This window comes from Bacillus rossius, chromosome 1, assembly GCF_032445375.1.
Source record: "Bacillus rossius redtenbacheri isolate Brsri chromosome 1, Brsri_v3, whole genome shotgun sequence".
Classification (NCBI taxonomy): domain Eukaryota; kingdom Metazoa; phylum Arthropoda; class Insecta; order Phasmatodea; family Bacillidae; genus Bacillus; species Bacillus rossius.
In genome coordinates, this window is record NC_086330.1 from 368,564,519 (window position 1) to 368,590,714 (window position 26,196).

General features: G+C 40.9%; 1 protein-coding gene across 1 annotated transcript; it reads right to left on the reverse strand.

Annotated features, from left to right (window-relative positions):
• Positions 1 to 474: 474 nt before the first annotated feature.
• On the reverse strand, positions 475 to 20,880 carry LOC134528620 (uncharacterized). Its single transcript, XM_063362375.1, has 8 exons — positions 20,852 to 20,880; positions 17,539 to 17,660; positions 12,272 to 12,378; positions 11,124 to 11,233; positions 6,892 to 7,024; positions 5,544 to 5,651; positions 3,811 to 3,984; positions 475 to 2,679 (listed from the first exon to the last, which is right to left on the reverse strand). Exons 1-8 carry the CDS (start codon positions 20,878 to 20,880, stop codon positions 2,473 to 2,475), a joined length of 990 nt encoding a protein of 329 aa, XP_063218445.1. The 3' UTR covers positions 475 to 2,472.
• Positions 20,881 to 26,196: the final 5,316 nt, after the last annotated feature.

Sequence of the window (26,196 nt, forward strand, 5' to 3'; positions counted from 1 at the left end):
ACCTTAATCTGGTCCCATCTGAACTTTTTTTTTTACAATCTCTGGAGGATTGTGAAACAATATCCAGCTTTCGCCAATTACTGGAGCCAATTTCTTTTGGAGGCAATGACTGTTGGAGCCAAAATTATTTTTGGAGCCAAATACTTTTGTAGCAATTGCCTTTTGGAGCGAAAGACTGTTTGAGTCAAACTAATACGAATATTTTGGCCATGAAAACTGAAAGCCATTCTTGACGACAACCACACAACGTGTTTACTTAATCATGGCCTTTCTTAAAGTTGTTCTAACTGACAACACATTGTGTCAAGTAGATTAAGATTTTAACGATTTCTTGACTGAAATAAATCATCATTTACCAATACTTCAAAAGTGTTTAGTTTAGCTGGAATACACTATAGTGAAACACTGGGATCAACTGAGCAGACTCTACAAATAAAAAGAAGGATGTCTATGTCAAAAATTAAATTTCTAGTCTAGAATGTTGACAAATTATAATTTGCAACATGATGTCACATATCTATGCTTCTAGCATCTACAGAAAGACAGATCTAAGAAAATCTTCTGCAAAATTGACAATAAACCAACAACAAACAATGGTTGTTGCAGAATGTAAACATGGTTCAAAGTTACAGTGAATTGGAGCTACAGGAACCCAAAATCATCTGCTCCATTGTTGTCAGGTGTTTATAGTTGGCATTGACATGATAATGTGAAAATACACTAAATAAAGTGTAGTTCACCTTCTAGATAACATAGTGATACAGTCGCGAGAGTCCATCGCAGCTCTACTGATGGTTCCTGAGAGTAAGTGGAGATGAAAATTGAAAGCCCACTTCAGAATCGCTGGAGGAAAAAAAAAATACCGGCGAGAATTTAAAATGTGCGGGAACCGAAACTTTAAATCAGTCTGACAGTTTTGGGTTCAAGACAACGCGGAGTTCAGTTCTTTGTGGCTTCTCTGGCAGAAATTGAGGAAACATGCACTGGCCTTTCCGACAGTACTGGTAGTGGTAGCAGTGCTGTGAGGTCCATGACACATTGTTGTTAAAGACACTGGAATCCTCTTGTGGCGCCACTGGCATGTAAGTAGTGGAGGTACGTGAAGGTGCAGCACTAAAGCGTCCTCTACGACGGAGGTATGTGAAGGTGCAGCACTAGAGCGTCCTCTACGACATCGCCAACACACGTCGATGTTAAAGACACTGGAATCCTCTTGTGGCGCCACTGACATGTAAGTAGTGGAGGTACGTGAAGGTGCAGCACTAAAGCGTCCTCTACGACGGAGGTATGTGAAGGTGCAGCACTAGAGCGTCCTCTACGACATCGTCAACACACATCGATGTTAAAGACGCTGGGGTCCTCTTGTGGCGCCACTGGCATTTCAGCAGTGGAGGTATGTGAAGGTGCAGCACTAGAGCGTCCTCTACGACATCGCCAACACACGTCGATGTTAAAGACGCTGGGATCCTCTTGTGGCGCCACTGGCATGTCAGCAGTGGAGGTACGTGAAGGTGCAGCACTAAAACGTCCTCTACGACGGAGGTATGTGAAGGTGCAGCACTAGAGCGTCCTCTACGACATCGCCAACACACGTCGATGTTAAAGACGCTGGGGTCCTCTTGTGGCGCCACTGGCATGTCAGCAGTGGAGGTATGTGAAGGTGCAGCACTAGAGCGTCCTCTACGACATCGCCAACACACGTCGATGTTAAAGACGCTGGGGGCCTCTTGTGGCGCCACTGGCATGTCAGCAGTGGAGGTACGTGAAGGTGCAGCACTAAAGCGTCCTCTATGACTTCGCCAACACACGTCGATGTTAAAGACGCTGGGGTCCTCTTGTGGCGCCACTGGCATGTCAGCAGTGGAGGTACGTGAAGGTGCAGCACTAGAGCGTCCTCTATGACTTCGCCAACACACGTCGATGTTAAAGACGCTGGGATCCTCTTGTGGCGCCACTGGCATGTCAGCAGTGAAGGTACGTGAAGGTGCAGCACTAAAGCGTCCTCTATGACTTCGCCAACACACGTCGATGTTAAAGACGATGGGGTCCTCTTGTGGCGCCACTGGCATGTCAGCAGTGGAGGTACGTGAAGGTGCAGCACTAGAGCGTCCTCTATGACTTCGCCAACACACGTCGATGTTAAAGACGATGGGGTCCTCTTGTGGCGCCACTGGCATGTCAGCAGTGGAGGTACGTGAAGGTGCAGCACTAGAGCGTCCTCTATGACTTCGCCAACACACGTCGATGTTAAAGACGATGGGGTCCTCTTGTGGCGCCACTGGCATGTCAGCAGTGGAGGTACGTGAAGGTGCAGCACTAGAGCGTCCTCTATGACTTCGCCAACACACGTCGATGTTAAAGACGATGGGGTCCTCTTGTGGCGCCACTGGCATGTCAGCAGTGGAGGTGCGTGAAGGTGCAGCACTAGAGCGTACTCTACGACGTCGCCGACCGGCGAATGGAGTTCCAGCCTCAGGCCAGCTCGTCTGTGTCGTTGAACGGACCGGCGTGCAGGAGGCCCTCCGACGCCATCTCCAGGAACATCCACTTGCGGTACTTGGCGATGCTGGTGTAGACGCCGGGGGTGTCGACGTCGCCCATGCCCTCGCCCCACGAGATGACCCCCACCAGCAGGGGCTTCTCGTCGCGCAGAAGGAACAGCGGTCCTCCTGAGTCGCCCTGCAAAGTACACGCAGGTGCCAAGCCGTGCCAAGACTGGACACCCCAACAGGCCAGGGCCTGCACAACTCGATACAGATTTGTTAAAAGCCCATCCATCATTTGTTTGGATCTTCTTGTTTTTTAACCTTTCGTCAACTAAATATTTAATTGGAGTATCTGTCAGGGTGATGATCACATATAAGAACATTACACCAAAATATATCTTTAGATATCACACCCAGGAATTTGGAAACTGTACTATTGATAAAGAGGGCATAAAAGTACATGTTTAAACCTAATGTGCTATTATTTAACTATAAACTTTGCAACTTAAAAAATGTTAAAGCCCAACGTATTAAAATTTACGACTGTTTTCTATCCACTCCAAAGTCAATCTTTCCATAACACAAAACTGAAAAGAATTAATAGTAACAGAAAACTGAAAGAATTTTGACTGCATTGTTGGTTAGATTTAATATATTAATTTTACTTTAATAATGGGTTTTGAAGGAAAGGGTTCTGTCCCCACACGCAGCTCATTTTAGGGCCGATTTATCACGTAGTTTCGATGACCCAGAATACGCTACATCAAACTGCCCGGGCCTACTAGAGCCAACCTTACTCGCATCTTGATGACTACTATGCCCCCAAGAACTGGTCTGTGGAGGTCCCAAGTGCCCGCGAGTGGTGCCTCACCGGACGGCGGGGCTCACCGTGGTTGTGTCCTTGTGTCCTTGTTGGAGGAGGTGGGGCTCACCGTGGTGGTGTCCTTGTTGGAGGAGGCGGGGCTCACCGTGGTGGTGTCCTTGTTGGAGGAGGCGGGGCTCACCGTGGTTGTGTCCTTGTGTCCTTGTTGGAGGAGGCGGGGCTCACCGTGGTTGTGTCCTTGTGTCCTTGTTGGAGGAGGCGGGGCTCACCGTGGTGGTGTCCTTGTGTCCTTGTTGGAGGAGGCGGGGCTCACCGTGGTGGTGTCCTTGTTGGAGGAGGCGGGGCTCACCGTGGTTGTGTCCTTGTGTCCTTGTTGGAGGAGGCGGGGCTCACCGTGGTGGTGTCCTTGTTGGAGGAGGCGGGGCTCACCGTGGTGGTGTCCTTGTTGGAGGAGGCGGGGCTCACCGTGGTGGTGTCCTTGTTGGAGGAGGCGGGGCTCACCGTGGTGGTGTCCTTGTTGGAGGAGGCGGCGCAGAGCATGGTGTCAGTGACCCGCACCTGCGGACCCAGCTTCTCGCGCAGACTGGTGATCCCCCTGGAGGAGTCGCACCTCCTGTTGGACACCACCTGCAGCGTGGTCTGCAGCAGGAACTGGCTCACTCCGCCGTGGCGCCCCTGTGCCGGACAGCACCAGACCCTCGCACCACAAACCCCTCCCGAGTATTGCGGGGGATGCTGGCAGGCATATTTCCCTTGACATCTCGTGTTCTACAGTATCTAAGGTATAGTGAACAGTTTTTTTTTTGCGCCTGGTACAAGTCAGAAAGAGCGTGGTACAATATATATGGACCTTTTAAACATTTAGTACAATTTCGACTCACTGCTGGCAGCCAAATACTTGCACATATTTCTTTTAGACACCAACAATTTTGTTTTTCTCTCAGATAAGCGATAAAATAGCTGATCTCATAATCGTTGATCACGTGATTCAAAATACTTTACATAATTTTACCAATTCGGGATTAAAAATACAAAAGTAATATCCATAAATTCACAATATGCTCTGTTGGGACTGGCATATTATTGTGTAATATCTTCCAAAATAAAATACTGGCTCACGGCACTGCAGCAAGTCTCTTGCGACAACCCTACAAGCTGATAATATCATAGCTTGAATTACGGTTGCGAACACTGGGCCGAAATACCAAAAAAGTTAAACGTGAACAAGTTTGAAACATGCTTGATATAGCAAGCTTGCAGATACAGAAGAAAAAAAACTAGGTTTATTAACATAAAACTTAATTTTACTTTTGTCATTAGAAAAAAAAGTGGTGTGGACTGAAAAATTGTTACAAATTGATTTTAAAATGATCTATTTTATAACTACTATGGGACGCCCTTTCAGAATTATTTTGTATGGTGTATATTGATAGGGACCCGGAAACATTCGAGGGTTCACTGACCTGTAGGATGAACTCCATAGTTCTACGTACACACGGTCAAATGTCACCCACTCATTGGCTGCTGTCTTGTGAGACGTCCCAACGTAGCAGACTGTGATTCGATAAAGCTTTGGTTGGGTGTTTCTCATTGGCCCAGAGTCATCCAGGTGAGTTGTGGGCCAATAGCAGAGGCATCACTGAGGTATAACTATTTGTATTTTAGCCTATCGCGAAATGAATTAGCGAATTTTTCCGGTCTCTATATATTGACTTTGAAGTCACTGGAAAAAACAATTGTTCTTTTTCCGATGCAGTACCCTTGGTTGAAGTGTCGCTGCTAGCTTGCCACGGGCCGATGTGCTACACGGGACCTCCCACACGCTCTCTTGCAGCACGCTGTGGCTGGCAGGGCCTCTTGGAGTTCCGGGACATTTACTTTTGCGAAGCCGTAATATTTTGGAGAGGTTTCCCGAGGGTACTTCCGGGGGTCCTCACCAGGAAACTTCGAAATATATAACCTCTTCGAAATAACACTTTCGCGCCGACACGGAACTTAAATTTCAGCGATGGTCATGCTAGTTTATCACAAGAAATTTTGGAATTCCTCATTAAAATAGACCAAGGGTCTACAGTTTGATGAAAAGTAATTGGGCAGTAGAAGGACCGGCGCGGAGTGTGGTACATCCCTGGTCTGCAGACTAGTAGTTTCTGGTGAGTTGCGAAGTGTACGCAGCAAGGAGAACTCGAGTTTAGGGAAATTACGCCATTCTGCAGTATAAACGGACGACTCGCCTTGCCCCAGCCACAAGCCTTCACGGAAGTCCCAGGCGGCAGGGAGTCCACCAGGGTCGCCATCTTGATGGGCTTCACGTAGTTGTCGTGCGTGAACGAGGTCCTCACCTGGAAACGTAGCACGCCGCAAATTTTAACAAACTTCTCACTCTTAAGAGGCCAAATATGTTAGTATAATAATTTGGTAGAAGCTTTTAATCCTAGCCTACGTATTATTATTATTTTACTTCGGTTGGAGACCGAAAACTAGTCTATAACCCCCCAAAGTACCGGAGGGGATTACGAAATTTATCCTGGCCCAATACCTCAGCAAGGCAAAATCCGAACCTGCAACTCTACGGGATACGACCTCAGTACTTCTTACAAACATTGAATAACATAACTGAATATGTGCTGCGTGATACAAATACCTTCATATTTGTAGAGCGAAGAAGAGCATAAGCTCGTCATTGTGAAGATAATCTTTTCTTAATGGAGAAGAATCAGCAAGATTTTTTCAATGGCATGAGGATTGTGAAAGCAATGGGGAAACAATCAGAGCAATTACTAAAAACATTAATGGCGGTGTAAATTAGGGTGACATATCCTGCAGGAGAAACCAATTCAATTAGATTTCTAAGATGTAAATGTATGACCAAAGATCATGGTGTGGATAATCCTATATAAAACCAACTTTAAAGAAAGGCGAGGGGCAAATGTGCTATAGAATAGAGAGCGAGGAGAGACCTGGAGGAGAGAGAAGATACCTGGAGTAGCGAGAGAGACCTGGAGGAGGGAGGGGAGACCTGGATGGGAGAGGAGAGACCTGAAGGAGCGAGCAGATACCTGGAGGAGCGAGAAGAGACCTGGAGCAGCGAGGAGAGACCTGGAGCAGCGAGGAGAGACCTGGAGGAGCGAAAAGAGACCTGGAGGAGCGAGAGGAGAGACCTGGAGGAGCGAGAAGAGACCTGGAGGAGCGACAGGAGAGACCTGGAGGAGCGAGGGGAGAGACCTGGAGGAGCGAGAAGACACCTGGAGGAGCGAGGAGAGAACTGGAGGAGCTAGGAGAGAACTGGAGGAGCGAGAAGAGACCTGGAGGAGCTAGGAGAGAACTGGAGGAGCGAGGAGAGACCTGGAGGAGCGAGGGGAGAGACCTGGAGGAGCTAGGAGAGAACTGGAGGAGCGAGAAGAGACCTGGAGGAGCTAGGAGAGAACTGGAGGAGCGAGGAGAGACCTGGAGGAGCGAGGGGAGAGACCTGGAGGAGCTAGGAGAGAACTGGAGGAGCTAGAGAGAACTGGAGGAGCGAGAAGACACCTGGAGGAGCTAGGAGAGAACTGGAGGAGCTAGTGTCAGGCGGGAGGCTCGCACCTTGACGAGCGCGATGTCGTTCTCGTACATGTGCGGCTGGTCGTAGAGCGGGTGCGTGACCACCTTGGCGGTGTCGTGCAGCACGCCGCCTCGCCCTCGCTCCAGGGACCCCGCCCGCACCCGCACGCCGCTCCTGCGACCAGCGGCTCCCTGAGGCTTCTGCACACCTCTGCACACCACTGCACACCGCTGCACACCACTGCACACCGCTGCACTGACGGCCACAGGCGCGCACCAAACATTGTCCGCGACGGCATATAATTAGGGGCAGGAATTTACGCGAAAAAATATGGACTCCTAATAGACTGCAACAATGTATACCTGCACCAACAGTTTATTCCTTTTGATTGACGGCCGTCTGCGAGAGAAGTCGTTGCCTTTTTTGACCTTTGACCGAGCCACTCAGGACGCGTTTGCTCCCGCACTGAATTGCTGTGATTGGTGTTGTATCAGTAGATGTGACTCCTGAGAGAGACTCGCCCAATCACGAAACACATGCGATGCTACAGTGTTTTAAATTTGAGCTGGCCTCGGTATCTTTTCGCGAAATATGCATGGCCCTACATGTAATGCGTTGCCTAACATGTACGAGGGCTAATCGCAAGGTAAGCTCCGTTTGGTCATCAAAAATAAAGTAATGTGTGCATGGATTACATGCGTGACAGAATTGAAATATCTTGCTTATTGTACTAATTAGGTTTCGCTGAGGACGTAAATTAGAAAAGAAATACATGCACATGTATGCGAGCGCCAAATTATGATATTGCGCAAGTATGCAATTATGAAAGAAGACAAGTTAGCAAGTATGCAAGTTTGTAAGTGTTCAAGCATGCAAGAGTGAAAGTATGCTGCGCAATTTCTACCTATCCTCCTCTATCAGTACCCCACCACGTACGTAACTATTCCCCTCATGCGTTCGGATTCGTAACGCTCGAAAATTCTTCCCCCTCAGAAAATAAGCCATTTACTTCGTATCACTTCACATTTTTACATAATCGCCATTCAGTTCCAAACATATTTCTTAAAGCTGCACCAGTTCTTTGAACCCTCTGCATAGAAGTTCGCTGTCTGGAAATGGAACTGACGCCTTGGCCATAGGCATCATGGACTGCGAATACGCAATGCGTGTAGCCTATTTACATCTCTTGAAAATGTTTAAGCAATCTCTAGGGGCAGGCATTTTTCGCGAAAAGATTTGAACACATATTAGACTGCAACTAGGTATACCCACACCTGTGGTTTCTCCCTTGTGATTGGCGGCCGTCTGCGAGAGAAGTCATTGAATTATTTGACCGAGCCAATCAGGAAGCGTTAACTTCCTCATTGAATCACTGTGATTGGTGTTGTTACAATCGATAGGTACCTGGGAGAAACTCACCCAATCACGAAACACAGACGGTGCTATAGTGTTTTAACTTTCATATGGTCTCAAAATCTTTTCGCGAAATCTGCATGCCTCTAGAATCTCTGTACTCGAGTCGATTAAAGATGGCTACCATTTTTTTTGTGACGGAAATGGCGCCACTTTTGTTGTTTTAATGAAACTTGAGTCAACAATGACCGCAAAAATTACACAATTACGATTGTAAACGAATAGTTTAATTTTTCAGGCGGCGAACCTCTACGTTCAATAAACTGGCGCAGCGGTGTGAATAGTACATGGAACTGAATAGCTATCATTTAAAAAGGTAAATTAGGACTGTAGTAAACAAAAACTGTCAATGAAACCTTTTTATCACGAGTTTTTTAATGATCAAACGGAGCTTAATTTACGAACAGCCCTCGTATCTATGGGTCATGCATAATTGGTTTGACTACTTAAACGACATTACTGATCAGATGATGATGAGAATAACCATGGCTAAAATCGTTATGATACAAAAAAAATTGTTATAAATGATCGTCTAAAAAAATATTCACAGCAAAGAATCTTTATGGAAAATTATTTCTGAGTATACTAAACCAACGTTCAATAAACTGGTGCAGCGGTGTTAATAGTACTTGGAATGTACTTTAATGATCTCGTGTCTTATTTCCAATTAACGAAAGAATTCGTGACACGCTAAGCTTCAGGTGTTTGAATTTTTGCGCTTATTCTGCAATCCGAAAGGGTTTTTGGGGCATCCGCTTGTTTATGAGAAGAAACATGAGAATCTCGTGACTGAATCTGACAACAGGTTCAAACCATCAGTGAAGTAGCTTGGCTTCTTGGTTGTAGCCGTGTCCTTGGCGGATAATTCCACCGACGTTTCGGGTCGACATTGCAGTCACCATCATCAGAGAGCAGTTGACCTACTGTAGGTAACTGTGTAGACAACTGCTCTCCTGATTATGGCGACTGCAAATGTCGACCGAAACACGTCGGTTGAATCATCCGCCAAAGACACGGCTACAACCCAGAAGCCAAGCTATTCCAGACAGGGAAACCTAAGATGTACATCAAGCTCTGTCCCTGCCCGAACACGCCCGAATATTCACCTTCGGCCAACCTCGGGATATGTTTTATTTTTGCGCAGGAAAAATGAATTCAAATATTAAAAGTGGTCGGTTAGGTTACGGTTAGTTAGGTCAGTATAGCTACATTAAAATAAACAGAGAAATATAAATATATATATATAAACCCGAGGTTGGCCGAAAGTGAATATTCGGGCGTGTTCGGGCAGGGACAGAACTTGATGTACATCTTAGGCTTCCCTTGACAATGGCCGTGAAAGCCGGCGCACATTATCCAACTATCAGTACCAAATATTTCATGAAACACACAAGACAGTCTCAGTGGCAAGTGGAGTTGCCACAGCTCTTTAAAATGGTCAACGAAGGAGGGGGGGGGGTTCCACAGCGGCGCGCAGGAGATGAAATAGCAGACACGCGCACACGTCGTGAGTAGTGGGATACAGCCGTTCCGGGTACAGCCGGTGTGGACCCTGGGCCTCCGCGGCGTCACCTGTGTCGACGAACACACTCCAGCACGTGGGACCCACTCACACTCACACACACAGCAAGACAGTCTAAAAGCCACATACGCGTAACAGTGCACTATGTTCACATCACTGCGTCTGGAACAACAGAGACTTTCGTGGGTCATTTGACCTGCAGAGAAGTTGGACTAAACAATCCCCGTCTGTACATCGGCAATATATTTTATGGAAACAAGGTCGATTGTCATTCGCTTCGATTTTTTTTTTATCGTTTGCTACCCTCTAAAAGTCTGTTGTACATACCGTTTCGTTTGTCACGTAACAAACTACAATCTCACGTGTCATTGTTTAAACAAATTTTTTTTATTTGTCAGTTCTGTGGGCTAATAATGTAACCATGTGCAGAAGACAAGAATCTGTCTACGATAAAGAAGTCCAGCATTCTAGTGATTCCATGCTGTAGAGTTTACTTAAAATGTATCATCCAAGGCGAACATTTTTACTTAGCCCGTGAAGTGTGTGCGAACTTCCAAAACTATTCTTTTTTTTTTTTACTTTTTATATTTGACTTTAGTTCACTTTGTTATTTTTTTATACCTTGAGAAATTATTTCTTCAACTAAATATTGTGCATGTTACCAAATTTTATAGTCTGGTTAAAAAAAAAAGGAAATATCACGTAATGAAATAATTTAACTATCTATTTTTATTTTTGTTGGACTACTAAGTTTCGTCATCACTAGATCATCAGAGAAAGGTGGCACATGGAACACATCAGGAAAACAGGGGTAGGCAATTTTCGCATGTATCCGTATCAATGAATGTGTGTGATTTATTTCTTGTTGTTAGATTAAAGAGAGGCAATTTATAAAAGATTGAAAATAGGCCTAAAACATTATAAATGTATCAATGGTGGCTTCAGGATGACTTTTCTGGAGGGGCTATCGCACAAAAAAAAAAAAAAAAAGGTCGCAGTTGCAAAAAATGAAAGTGGTCAGATATTGGCCTTGGAATATTATTTACAAACTACAGGTTTCAAATACAGAACCTTGGTAGCTCCATGCAACTTTTGATGAGATAAAAGTTTAACATATGAAATCAAATATTTAAGTAAACATAAATATACACTGATCAATAAAATTGGTCTCGGGAAGGGGCTGTCGCCCCCTCCGCCCCCCTACTGGAGCCGCGCTTGACACGTATACTTCTCTATGCGCGAGTGCGACGGCGCGGCAGCGTGGAGCGGCGCAGATTCGGTCCGCCGCCTGAGGTAAGCGGGCGCCGCGCGCGCGGTCGGGCGGCGGACGGGGTGTACCTGACGGACTCGGCCACGGTGCCTATCATCTGCGCCGACGTCACGACCCAGAACTGCGACACGACGGAGCCCAGACACACGAACGTGTCAGTCCGCCTCTCCACGAACACCTGCACACACACACACACATCACTCTCTTTAATGCACACATCCCCGATAATTTTTTTAATTAAATAAATCTATCATTAAAACAATGGGGGTTGTCTCAAGCGCGGCTCCAGAGGAAGGGCGCAGGGGGCCGATAGCCCCTTCCGAGCCCAAATTTTACTTCTTATTTCTTTGTGGGGAATATTAATGTTAACTTAAATACTTTCGTTAATGTGCTAAACTCTTCTTTCAATCAAAATTTTGTACGAAAATACTAAATTTCAGTATTTCAGACCATATATTTGGTGAATATCCCAAGGGAAATGTCATGATTATTAACTGCATCCTCCTGTGTGTGAGAGCCCTGCCCGAGAGGTCTTCCTGGAACCGCCATTGGGTTGTCTGTAAAGTCGGTTTACGGACGATAATTTTACGTGATAACGTCATAAGAAAACATTGATGAAAAAATTGCGTACTTTTTTTAATTTTCAAATATTATTTACAGTTTTTTGCACATTTAATTTAAATAATTTGTTTAAAAATAATCACGAACAATTAGTTAAAAAGACCGCCTTAACCTGTTTGATGTTGTAGAAGATTTTCTCGCACGGTGGTTGGCCGGTTCTTGTACGCTCGGCTCAGGCGGAACGTGACAATGAGTCATGCTTTTTCGTGCGTGCAGCCGACGTTCATCGATTTATAAGACGTTATCACTTCAAAAGTATTTTAAGTGTGAATAGTAAAGTAAAAAGTTATTACGTCGCAGAATTTCAGATATGATGGCAAGAGAGAAGGAGGCGGAAGGAGTGGCACTAATCCACACACGTTCTCCCGGTCCACTCTCGTTGGCCCTCAGTTGGTGGCGCTGTGTACTCCCTCGAGTAGAACCTAGATAAGCACGTGCTGCTCTCTATGAGGTACGGTGCGAACCAGAAGCACGAGACAAGAGAACGTGGCACGCTCTGTCGGACGTGAGGCGCGGCCGCGCGAGCGGGGCAGGCGTGCCAACACGGGAGCAGGGGGCAGCACCGGCCGGGGGGTTGGTGGCGCTGTGTACTCACGACGAAGGGGAAGTCCCCGAAGCGCACTCTGCTCGGGTCCTGCAGGCGCCGAGACGAGCTGTTGTCTATGACGTAGTGCTCCTCGCGGGGCGCAGTGCGGCCGCCGGCTGCAACACGCACCAGGCCAGCATTACAACCCAGGGGCGCAGCTGTGCAGGCGGAATACGAGAAGCCTAAGGCTGGGTTCACAATTGAAAAAATAACAGTAACAGTAACAGTAGGTCGTGTGCATAGGATATGAACGCCATGTTTCCTAACCTAACGATTCACAATAGCAGAAAGTTGGTCGTGTGCATGGGAGCGAGGTCGTGCGCATATGAGTGAAATGAATATATTTTATTTCGGTCGCGTACGCATGGCACAACAGCCAATGGGAGAAGAGCAGGGTGCTTTTTTGGCGGGACTAGAAATATGTTTATATTTATTAACCATATTGTGGTAAGAAAATGTCAAGATAATAATAGTATTATCGTTATTTTGAAAGTTAATATGTTTATTTACTAACACTGCTAACAGATGTCGCATCATTCGCGAAATTTCTTTGGCTGAAATTAACAGTAAGAGTTCAATTGTGAACCGATTACGCAGTTCGCACAGGTCGTGTGCACAGGTCGTGTGCATGGCTTACTATGCACTCGCTTAATTTTTTTAATTGTGAACCCAGCCTAAGATGTACATCAAGCCCTGTCCCTGCCCGATCACGCCCGAATATTCACCTTCGGCCAACCTCGGGAATTGTTTTATTTTTGCGCAGGAAAAATTGAATTCAAAAAATTAAAAGTGGTCGGTTAGATTAGCTACATTAAAACACTTTAGAACACTATGGACGATTAGTTAGGTTAGTATAGCCATATTAAAACAAACAGAGAAATATATATATATATAAACCCGAGGTTGGCCGAAGGTGAATATTCGGGCGTGTTCGGGCAGGGACAGAACTTGATTTACATGTTAGGCTTCCCGCGGAATATGGCCACTAAAAAAAAAACTTCCCCTAAAAAATGCCAACATCAAAAATTAATTTTAAAATATAAATAAAACTGTAAATTTCTTAAACGTAATGATTTTAGTAAAAAAAAAGTATTTTTACAAACTTATTACTTCAGAATTTATGGAATAGTGTATTAATGGAGTGGCGTTTTGAGTATGATTGCAAACTAGTATAGCTACTTTGGAACAATTCTTGACAGTGTTGTATTATGTTGGTAGCAGTGAAATAAGCATGTCTGCCATGTGCACATGTGCAGACGTGTGTACGTGTTAACTTATATATATATTTTTTTGCAATTTAAACTGATGTTATGATTTTCAAAACTTTCATACTTTGCGGCTATGCAGTTTTTTTTTAATTTTGAAACAAACGATAAAGCACTTCAACATTGGAAAATAGATAAACTTTTATGGTGAACATTCCCCAACAACAAACTGTGGTACTACAACAGATCACAGAACTCTGAAACTTTAATTTAAATCATTTATTTATATTTTTCAGTGTTGGTTTACGTGTATGTAAGTATTTTTATTTATTTCAAATTTATATATATTTCGTGTTTAATAACCTCTGAAGTTTGTCTTGGTATTGTTAAGAGCATTGAACCATTTCTCTATGTTTGTAACTAAAATTTTATGTCTTTTAAAACTACGTGATTGAAGGCCGGTGATTGGCCCATAGATCGGCGGATCTTTTGAACTGCAAATTTGAGAAATTGTTGTAAGTAACGCTATAATTTTGTAAAATAGAAGAAAAAAGCTTCTGGGTGTGCCATCTTGTGGCTTGTGTGTGCTGCCGCGTCGGGCCATGCCGACGCGGTATTTTAAATAGTTTTTCGCAACGCTAAGTCACCAAATTGGTGAGTAATTACGCCCCGAGCTTTGGCGAAGCTCTGTTAATATTTGTTTTACTGGGGCCTTAGCTGAAAACCAGCTATCAGCGGAAATTCAGGTATGATTATAGGTTGTGTTAAATCCTGAACTGTCGCTATAAAAAGTTACCGCGAGTCATAGCACAAATCGTGTTGGTGACAATCTGCTGCTTCGGGACATAAACTGTCTTTAAAAATATTTTTAAAGCCTCTAAGTTCTTACATTTATGGCACGATTAATAATATACACAAATTCACTCAGAAGTCTTGATTTTTGAGATTTTCATGCGAACCGACTAATTTTGAGATAGTAAATTTTATTTTTGTTTCAAATTAATTGAATTCATGGTATCTGTTGTGCCCAACATAATTTTACAGTTAGTTAATATTTTTGTTTTACTTTTGATTTATAAGTGTAAGCAGCCTTGTTACAGATATCATTGCATATGCTTCAATTTCGTTTCATTTTAATTTTAAAATAAATAATTATTCCAGAGGGAGAACGTGGGGTACGTTAAAAAAACGACCAATAAAAAAAACAAGGTAGCCAATATTTTCTTTCGAAAAGTTGACGACTTTTTAAGGTCGTAATGTTGCCGATAAATACCGCACAGTTCTCTGACTTCCAAAGAAAATAAGAGCGTTAGTTACGGCATTGAATAACGACTCCTTATCTTTAGGGACCGGAAATTATTCGCGGGTTCAATGACCTGTAGGATGAACTCCATAGTTATACGTGCTCTCGGTCAAATGTCACCCACCCATTGGCTGCTGTCTTGTTAGACGTCCCAACGTAGCAGCCTGTGATTCGATACAGCTTTGGTTGGGTGTTTCTCATTGGCCCAGAGTCATCCAGGTGAGTTGTGAGCAAATAGCAGAGGCAGCACTGAGGTATAACTATTTGTATTTTAGCCTATCGCGAAATGAATAAGCGAATTTTTCCTGTCTCTAATCTTCCTTGCTTTAAGGACAAAGACGGGAGAGGTCCGTGGGTCCACCCCTCCCTTCCAGCGTTTAAAAGAATAAAAAAAATTATAAGACAGAATAACACAACTATACCAACCTAGCTATTTAAGGTTACTGAGATATTATTTTAATTTTAATAGGATACAATAATGTATATTCTCCCCAGTGTAGCCCGACATGCCTCACACACAAAAAATCGGCAGGAATTGTTTTCTCTAAACCAATATTTAATTCCGGTTTACACACATGTTTTTGTAAAAAAAAAAAAAAAAAAAAATTCCCTTACAAACGTGACATGAGTCTTTCATGTGATCGGCCTCGACACAGAAGCTAAACAAGTTGAAAGTTCCTCCTTGCTATTACACCTTACTTGTTTATCTGTATGTACTCCTCTCTGCACTCATGGGACTTCAACCTATGTGTATCGATGTACAAGCATGACGCCTTCGGATAGCCCAGTGCTATTTCTGTGTCATTCGCAGACCTGTCATCGTCAGTTCTGGTTGTTTGCTGACGCCGTTGACCAATATAATAAAAAGTGTGTTTCATGTATTTAATAACATTAATATATATATATATTTATGACTTATTTTAATGGATTAATCAAATAATTGACTTAAGGAAAAAGTATTGAAACAACTAAATAAAAACCAAAAACATAAAATATTCGGTTTTCTTTTCTCAATCCAAATAATTTTTTTAGAATTCTGTGTGTAGACATTGGGGTTCTTGAAGTCCACTATTCCCCGGGATTTTATTGTGACAAACAAATTTCTTTTAAAGTTTAATTATAAAGAAAACTTACTCAAAAAAATTATTTAATGTTAAATAGTTCAGTCACACTTTGTCAATTCCTAAGATATATTTAAAATAAAATGTTTTATTGTAACTATATTTGACGTGAGTACGTCTTTTAAATTGCTTCCATAGCGGGAGGCAATTCAAAAAACGAATGATAACAAAATCGGGGGATACAGCTACCTATCTATCATTACCACCCAATATTTAATTACACCACTGGATAGCTAAAGGATCAAAGAGTTCGTTACGCTAAGTGAGGACTGTGACGCATCGCGCGCGGAGGAGGGGGAAGCGCCGCCATTTTGCTACGTTTCGAGAATTCCATTTAGTATAACTTTTGACTCGGAGAAGCTACGACGTTCGTTTGAGTTTCAATCGTCAGCTCTCGTCAAAATCTATCGATATATTAACATCAATGTAAAATAGTAATATGGTGATCAAATAAAAAAAATAGCGTAGCCTATTTTATATTTCGTATAGAAAATATCACCTGTTACATACACGTATTCACGTACAACACACAGCCGTGTCCATGACACAGCTACACCCCATTTTTTTGTGGTAATAATTTTACGCTATAATTATTTTATAATTAATAAAAGTTTTTTTAAAAAAATGTATTAACTTCATAGCCATAAAGTATGATGGTTTCATAAACTCCACTTATCATTGAAGCAAGCCGTGGGGGGTGGTGGAGGCGATATCCCCTCCCGAGACCAATTTTATTGATTAGTGTATATTTATGTTTACTTAAATATTTAATTTCATATGTTAAACTTTTATCTCATCAAAAGTTGCATGGAGCTACTAAGGTTCTGCATTTGAAACCTGTAATTTGTAAATAATATTCCAAGGCCAATGTCTGACCACTTTCATTTTTTTTTGCAACTACGACCTTTCTTTGTGCGATAGCCCCTTCCGAAAAGTCATCCTGAACCCTGAAGCCGCCGTTGCATTGACGAGACGTGTAGTGGTGTAGTCAGGGCAACCACAATAGAGACTTCGGAAAAAAAAATTCTTTCAAATTCCGACAAGTAAACACTAGTAAACATCTTTTCCTTTGATATTCTTTTTTCGCTGTTTTACCTTTACCTACGGTACTTTGTACATACATGATTATATTATTGTTAAACATTAACATAAATATTCATTAACACTAACATTTAATTTCATATCATTCTTGTCTCCGATTATATTTATGTATTTTTTTTTTTTTATATTAAGAGAATCTACTTGATTTCACAATACGTTATTTATGGGAAAACTCGACTGAAAAAAAAAATTGTTCATTTTATTTGGAAAATAATTTTTGGCCAGGGGGCCTCCGCTCCAGGGGCGCAACAACTAAATTTCCAAAGGGGGGGGGGGGCAATATACCTTTTTATAAAGAATCATCGATCCCCCCTATTCCGGGAAAATGGTGCTATTTAAGCAGTCTTATTATCAAAAAATTGATTACACAGCACTGTTTTACCCGCTTGCCCCCACTTCAAGGTTTCAGAGGCGGGGGGGGGGGGGGCAAAATACCTTTTCCCCCCTGTTGTTGCGCCCCTGCTCCGCTCCTCTGTTGCCCCGAGGCCTCCGGACCTCTGAGTCCGGCCCTGGGTGCGGTGGTCGCGTGCACTCAGACTCACTCACCCGCCAGCAGCGCAGACACCAGCAGTGACCTGCACAGCCGCGCTCGCTCCATGGCGTCGCCGCGCTGCGTCGCGTGGGAACAGCGCCGGTCCGGCCGGCGGGGGGACGCCGTCTGCCCGGTCCTCGATAACCGCGCAATTAGTAGTACCGAGTTCAGCTTCCGGCCTTCCCCGGCGCAGCCGCAGATTAGACCACATCCTGTTGGCGGCCGCCGTGGAGGACGAAGGCCACGCCGGCTGGGTGCGCGAGTCCCGCACCACGCGCTTCTAGACTTCAGGACCCTGGGCCCATTTACTCTGAAGGTTCTGACCGCGGCATGGACGTCGGAACGTTTTCATGAGTGGGGGGGCGAAAAGATGTATCACCCTTACCTCAGACCTAGGCCCTCCCCCGGAAAAATTTGGAATTTTAGATGCAAAATTGTGCTATTTAATGAGTTTCCGAACCAAAATATTAAATATTGCATTCCAAGAATTTGATGACGTAGTATGTATTAAATACTACTCTAACAGTAGATATAGTACAATTTAAATAAAATACCATCTAATAATTTGCAATCATCTTACAGTGTATTGACAATCATAAATTTGATTTTCTAATCAATGTGATCACACAATGCAACGTTTGTAACTACTGGTTGAGAAAAATACTACTAGGACCAAACATTTATTCTGGGAAAAGGAGGGGAGCGAAATGCTACTCTCGCCCCCCCCCCCCCCCCAATGCATAACAGCACGGGGGCGACTCGCCCCTGCTGCCCCCCCCCCCCCCTGTTCCGACGTCTCTGAACCGGGGGCTGCGAAGGGAGAAGGAACAGCCCCCCAGAAAAAAAAAAGGGGGCGTTCAGGGGCTCCACCCTGCAAAATTTGAAAACAAAACTCTTAGAAAGTACATTTTTAAGGCCAACCTGGAACTTATATTTCACTTACCCACGGTTAGAGAACCGGAAAAAATTCGCGAATTCATTTCGCGATAGGCTAAAATACAAATAGTTATACCTCGGTGCTGCCTCTGCTATTGGCTCACAACTCATCTGGATGACTCTGGGCCAATGAGAAACGCCCGACCAAAGCTTTATCGAATCACAGGCTGCTACGTTGGGACGCCTCACAAGACAGCAGCCAATGAGTGCTTTACATTTGACCGAGTGTATGTAGAACTATGGAGTTCATCCTAGAGGTCATTTAATCCGCGAATTTTTACTGTCTCTACCCATGGTTATGCTAATTTGGCTTAAGAGTTTTAAATATTATTTCCTGATAAATATTACTTGGGTTTTAAAAATACTATCCATCAAAATGTTGAAATTGCATCATTACATGAGGAAGAGGAAATAATTTCTTTTTCTAATACGAAATTCAGAAAACCTAATTGAAATATAAAGATATTGACCGGCACTTAAAATTACAAGCTAGTTACAATTTAATTGTTCCTTTTCCCCATTTATTTTCCACAGAAAACTAGGCAAACCATAAAATAAAATTGGTCGGTGCAGGGCCCCTTGGAGTTGCCCTTGGATGAGTGAATGCCAATAACCTCTTAATTTTTCACATGCTAAAGAAAAACCATTTACCACCGTTTTGTTTTTTGTCATGAATCCTTGATATACTGATTAGTCTAAGGCTGTCTCACGTGGTCATAGGCACAGCAGCTATCTTCACTGTGAGGCCTTGCCCGCAGTCTACACGGGATGTGCAACCACAAAAGAGAAGTGTTGCCTGTTGGACCTGATTGGTGGTGCGTTGCATAGCCCGCACCTTCCTGTGGTAAACTCTCTTTCTCTACAAGCTTTTCATGGCAAGTTTGATTCACACAGTGTTTTGCTACCTGGGACACCTAACAATTTAAAAAATTATTGGTTGTCTGTAAAGTCGGTTTACGGACGATAGTTTAACGTGACGTCATAACAAAACATTGATGAAATTATTGCATACTTTTATAAATAAAATTGAATCATATTTATTGAATTATCACTATTTTGTATGGATACATAGGAGTGAAATGAAATGTACAATTTAATTGATACATTTACTTTTATTTCCACTCATTAATTCAAATATGTTTACTACTTTAACGAAGAGATTATTTTAACTATAACTTTTATACATGATTGCTATTTAACTTCTTCCAATCTGTGTTATTACTCTAAAGGATAGGACGATGATAGGAAAAGTAGGAAACGAATGGGAGTGTTTCAAGTTTAATGTGCCTCGAAAAAGTCAAATCGATGGTTGTTCCAATCGAGTGGGAGAGAGATAGATGCGGCGCAAGCGTACAATGAGCGTAACGGGACACTTTTTCGTGCGTGCAGCCGGCGTTCATCGATTTATTAGACGTCATGTCAAAAAGTCCCAAAATCATTAATAGGTCTACACATTATTTTCTTTTAGAGGAATTACTGATAAAATTAGGACTGTTCAAACTAGTATGAATGTATTATAACGCAAGGTGCAGTGATTAGGTAATAGTCACATTTTTTAAATTATTTTCCGATTTCATTATTCTAACTCAACAGTCTTGAGTGTTCATACTTCTAACATAGGTGTACAGCACTACACAGAACATTAGCTGAAATCTTTGAGAAAACCATGACTCACACATCAGAAGCTAAACAAATTATAAAGAAGCTAGCTGCTTGCAACTTACTGTTACTAAGTAATTTTGTAACCGGTTGGACTAGAAATTGTGTAGGCCTACATAAATATTGGATCATGAATATTTGACCAAACCCAAAAGGCCTAAAAACCACTGACAAAACATGTGCAACACCTTTCAGAAGGTTGAATGTAGCAAACTCCTAAAAGAACAAACGGAAATGATTTAGTTAATACCATCATTTTACAAACACACTATCCACATGCCAGAAAATTTTGTTATATTTGCTAGCATCCTTATTTTAAGTAAAAAATATTAAAACATAAGTAAAGGTTCACGTTGCATTGTTATTCACAGATAGGTGATCTAGACAGCAAATGCCTTGTGTAGGATTCATATAAGTTTTGAAAATTAAATTTTTAAGGCATACATTTCTAAATGAAAAAAATTAATGTTATCACTATACCAACATGAAAAATTGTTTGAAGTGAAATTTCTTAGGGCGTAATGGGAGTAAAATTTCAAGGTTGAATTTTAATGTGTTTTTGAGAAGCATTGTTGCGAAACGTTTCTCATGCTAGGACATAAAAATAGGTTGCGGACAGTGCAGAAACTTGTTGGGCCCTGATTTCCCGAACGGGCTCCATGTGGTGGCATGCGGCTCAGTTGAACCCCGCCATGCTGCAGGGATAGGCGGGTCACGGCGGTAGGGACCCACCTGTCTGATGCTACTTGAGTTGCTGGCATCTAGTAAGGGAATATCTGGGCAGAGGGAAACACAAGGCTTGAGCTTTTTGTCCACCGCGCCACAGGCCACATTCGCAATAATACGGGGTTCTTTCAAGTATTGTTTTAATTACTTGCGTAAATTAGCACTGTTAAACAGTGTTATACAAGCAATATTTTACTTGTGCAACTAAATATTTATGAAACAAAATTTTTTTTGAGTACAATGAGAGTAATTTCAAGGACAAATTTTAATGCAACGTGTTCGTGAAATGTTTTGGAAAATTTTCTGTCGCCAAAGAGATATAAAGAGATAACTTACAAGTCAAGGTTTGAATTGCCAAAGAAGTTTCACTTCTTTCAGACATACCAAGTTAAGTACACTTTTTTTTTTTTTTTTTTTAAATGTGTGTCATGTTTGCAAAAGAAGACTAGCAACCAAGCTGCAGTGAGGTGGCGTAGTGGCACGACAGACTCTATTGCAGAGGAGTCTATGCCGAGTCTTGGGCCAGCTGCCCTGATGTCTCCAGTTATCCCCCAGAAACCAGATTAGGATAGGTCCTTACTGTTGTTGAGCAACAACTACGACTGCATGGTACAGTGTCTTACGTGCAATCAAGCAAGCTGGCAGACCACAACAGAGGTGAGCTGATCACTGCTTTGTTGTTCTCATTGTTGGTAGTGGTGATGTTAACATTATGGATCTTGTATTAAATAGTTATTGTCTGTCATCACTACATTTAGTTAGAAACCATTTATCATGCTTTGATGGTTCAGACATAATATCTCAAAATGGATTAAGGGCTCAAACTTAAAATAATAGAACTTTTAAATCTATAGTAAACATAACTTGTTACAAAAACTCTAGCAATTAAGGATATTTTAAAAAATTTATAATCTATGTATTTTTTTATATACATCAGAAAAGTTTGATATTTATGAAAACTAAATTAAAAAATAATTTGTGTGTTTGTGAAACTACATCTGTGGTACGTGCATTGTTTTTTTTTTTTTTTTTTTCCCCCTTCATATTAATTCATTTGTATCAGAGTAAGTCTTGTAATTATTTTTTTTTGTGTGCGCGTGGGAAGGGGGCGTGTGCACATCATCCTATTATTGACGACTTCAGGCAAAAAAAAAACACCCACATAAATAATATGATTGCAGATTTTTGTAGTTATCCATGCCATTGTTGTAGTTCTCTCTGCAATTTTCCTCATCAGTCCCATTCACGTTGCCTTCTCTCGTCCTCTGCACCGCGGGTTTACCTACGCGATGGGACCTAGGGGAGTAACTCGGGGGAGGATGACCTCACACTCTGTTCAGTATAACAGCTCAATGCAGAGACAGATCCACGCAAGGGCTTGATAGGCCGAGCCTTCCTTTCTGGATAGAACTTACTTCATAGAAAATATAATTTTCTGTTTCCAACAAAAGCCTCCCCACAATCCACAAGCCTCTTGACCTGCCACTGCGAAAAATTATCAAGCCACCAAACTTTACAAAATATTTAAACTTCTACATCATCTTTCATTGATAGTAATATCAGAATGATGGTTAATCTAAAATGTATAGGATGTGTTCTCGATGGTCCAATCAAGAGCGGGACTACCATCTTTAATCTTTCAGAGCAGATGAGGAAATGAAAAAGGTTTCGGACGTGAACAAAGTGTGATGAAGCAAAAAGTCACTCTCTTGCAGTGAAGCCTGGGCTAAATTTGCCATAGCATGTAAACACCATGTAATCAGCACAGTTTCTCACGCACAGCACAGAAGTCAAAACTACCTACATTCGTACACAACATAGCAGTTTGAAACATTCAAAATGTTTCCTTCCCTTATTTACTTTTTTCAACATTTTCAGTTTCAAATGTTTGAATTTTGTCAGCTATTTATTACGGAAACTGTTTACTTAGATATAAACATTAAATTTACAGTTTTGTTTTCAAATTAAAGAAATAACTTTTTTTTTTTTAAGCATATAAACACTTACTCCTTAGTTTCACCCTTCATCATTGAAATGCAACATCAAAACAACTGACAGTTATATTAGGTCTCTGACGTTTACACTGATTGGCCACAGACAGACATTGGCACACAGCATTGAGAGGAGTTCGAAGACTTTTTGTGCATGTGCTATTTTACAGAGTGGCAACTGCTACCTCTTTGTGTGAATTCAAATTCTGTACGTCTGTACTGTGCACGTGCTTATACGACTGTAGCCCAGTCTCGATAAAGCACAATAAATAATAAGTAAATATGTTGTCTCAATTCTAGTCTCTGAAGAAATGAATATATTGTATTGTGTTCAGGTTGTTTCCCACTTTTGTTTCAATAAATAATTAACTAGGTATTTTGTCTTTTTTCCCTGTAGAAGAGGGGTCATGTTTTGTAGTTTGTAAAAGTTTTCCTGCAGATATGTTTGAAGAATACCAAATTGTTTCATTGTTTTTTAAATTTGTGATCTAGGTTTTTTTCCTGCTAAACATCTTGCAAAATCAAATTTCAATTTTCTATTTCCTAAATACACTTAGCATTCAGCATTGCTAACTATTGGAGTTCCAAAACTTTGTGCAGCAAGGAAAAAAGTAACAAAAAATATAACATTGGCATTGTTTGAATATTTGTCATAAAAATTTTTTTTTTTTTTTTTTTTTAAAATACCACAACCCCAAATATAAAATAATCTATCATTTACACCAACAAAAGGAAATAATTTGAAAGAGAAACAGCAGGCAAAGAGATTCTAGCCCACCAATTCCCACAAAATGAAATTGTGTGTATGCTCTTGCCTGATCCTAACTTGTATAATACCTACAAATGATAAGCAATGTTATTATGCAATCCTTATACAAAAATAATAAAAGTCTATACATAGTGTGCTTAAAAAAATAAGTAATATTACTAAAATAAACTATGCTTACTTAATTTCACAAACGTAACTACATGCCATTTATGTACCTATATAAAATATTCTTTGTAAAAAAAAAATTGGTTTCCATTGCAATAGGGTCTACTATCACAGAAACATTACTTCATATTTTAATCCTAACATTTAAAACTTGTGAAATTTCCATAACATACAGCCAAACAATTTCCATACCAGTGGACAAATTTATGTTAGCAATGCTTTTCACCAACTTAGGTTAGTGAAAATAGAAAAATTTTTCTTTGACACTAATAGTAAATCATATTTAACATCTAAGTTAAGTAAATTTTTTAAATTATGTTTTTAAATAAAGAATGAAGCATTTTGTGGAATTTGGAAGATTAGCTATAAAAGTTAAGAAATATAAATAGAATGCAATGACACTGACGACATAACTTCACTCAAAAGTTGTTTTAGATGTGACGGAAAACAGCTTGAAGAGGAATACAAGTTTCTTCAATGCTATCAAAATTTCAAATTAAACTGCTATTCCTGGACCTGGAAAAGTGTGTAAGATAAAATTTGTTGATAAACTTTTAAATGCAAGCTCAACAACACACACTAAATTTTCTGGAAAGTAACATTCTACATTGATCAACTATCACATTCATATCTTAATATCATCAATGTACTGCAGTTCGGAAATATTATACTGTCAGCATGCTAACTTCACACAGGATGTCTACAATTACAAATAAAACTAATTTAGAGACTTTTAAAGGATCTATAAATAAAGTTTTCTTACAACTTTTTATGTCACACATATATTAATAAGCAAAACTAAACATGATAAAATGCAATATGAAATAGATCTATTATCTGCACGAACACACCAATAGAAAGTTCAAAAAATCTTCAGAGATAATTTCCATGAGACTTAAGAGAACAACTACTTAAAATAAAGTGAGGCATCAAAAAAAAAAAGTTAAAAGCTGCTGAACACTATTTTCATGACTTCCAGTTTGTTTATTTTGGGACTTTTTGTACCAGTCCATTTTCATTACTTCTTTTGTAACTTTGAATTCTGTGACCTGTTGACACCTTTGATGGTGATTTTAATACGAAACCATTATCAAGGATTGGACAAAATAAATGCAATCTTTGCTCCTTACACTTTTTATCGCAATAAAGTAACCTGTGATGGGTCAAATCTATATTTTCTCGAATTTGAATCCCAAATAATACCTCGAACATACCCCTCGAATCCAAATCTAGATTTCAAGGTTCAAAAATTAAATAATGCACATGAAATAAAAATGTTAACTATGGTGTTGAAACATTTGAACCTTTAAATGTTTTACAAACCAAGTTTCCAGAAACAATACATCTTGGAATTTTATTTATATAACTACATGTTACATTACATTATCTTGGGGTATGATTAACATCATAAGGTATGAAGAAAAAATTTTTCTTGTTAACTTCAGAGGTTATCACTACTGATTTAATTTACTTTATTTCCTCTAATATTTTTATTCAGATCTTTTACCTCAAAATATCAAATCCTTTAAATACTAAGGATTTGGTTGGCCCGTCCCTAAAAATAACCAATAAACTTGCACAACAAAAGAACTAGTCAGAATTGGAACGGAAAAAACAATTCAGGATAAACATCATAAAAACATTATAACAATTCAAATTTCAAAACCCATCAAAAACTATCGGTGACCAGTTGTGCCGTTGTGACCTCGTAGGGCTATCGAGAGAAAGCAAGAACTCCGAGACTCGCGTCGTGTTTAGCATATTTTGGTTTGACGGATTAGCTGTCCAAAATTTGCGCCGTAAAAGCTGGGATTCCTCAACCAAATATTGTATGAATGCAAGTTCATTCAATTGTACAAAGTCAGGCTCATTTATTTTGGCTGAAATAATTTGATGCCCTCTGTCCTATCAAAGCATAAAATGACTGCAGTTGGCAGTCTGTTCTTAAGAGATGATAAAACTAATGTGGCCTATGCCTCATGAAATTGCACAACAGCATAAATAATGGATAGCAAGTTCTTTAATTTTTCAGATTGTGAGATATTTCTAATTGTTTATTTAATTTAAGAAAATTTGTTAGTCATAGTAAATAAAGATATTTACAAAAAAAGAAATGACATGGGGGAAACTAGATATATGGCCACGTATAAAATAAGACAACATTGCCAAAACAAACATTACCCATACCTTCAATCACATTTCCCATCAGAAGTTTTCACTAAAACCTGGTTTTGTCCTGCACATATACATATCGGATGATTAGAGACATGATTTTATGGTTTTATTCTTAGTCTAATTTAGTTTTTTAAACAGAGGATTTTGGTGTTACTGTTTTTATTTTTATAAAAGCTGTTTTGTAATGCTTACTCCACCATAATTCTAAAATTTACACATTATACAATTTAAGATTTCATTTAAGATTTAGT

Coding starts and splice junctions, on each gene's coding strand:
- LOC134528620 (XM_063362375.1), bottom strand. CDS start 20,880: ATGCCAGCAACTCAAGTAGCATCAGACAG. Junction 11,234..12,271: donor TCGGGGACTTCCCCTTCGTC/GTGAGTACACAG, acceptor GTGTGTGTGCAG/GTGTTCGTGGAGAGGCGGAC. Junction 7,025..11,123: donor ACCGTGGCCGAGTCCGTCAG/GTACACCCCGTC, acceptor CGCTGGTCGCAG/GAGCGGCGTGCGGGTGCGGG.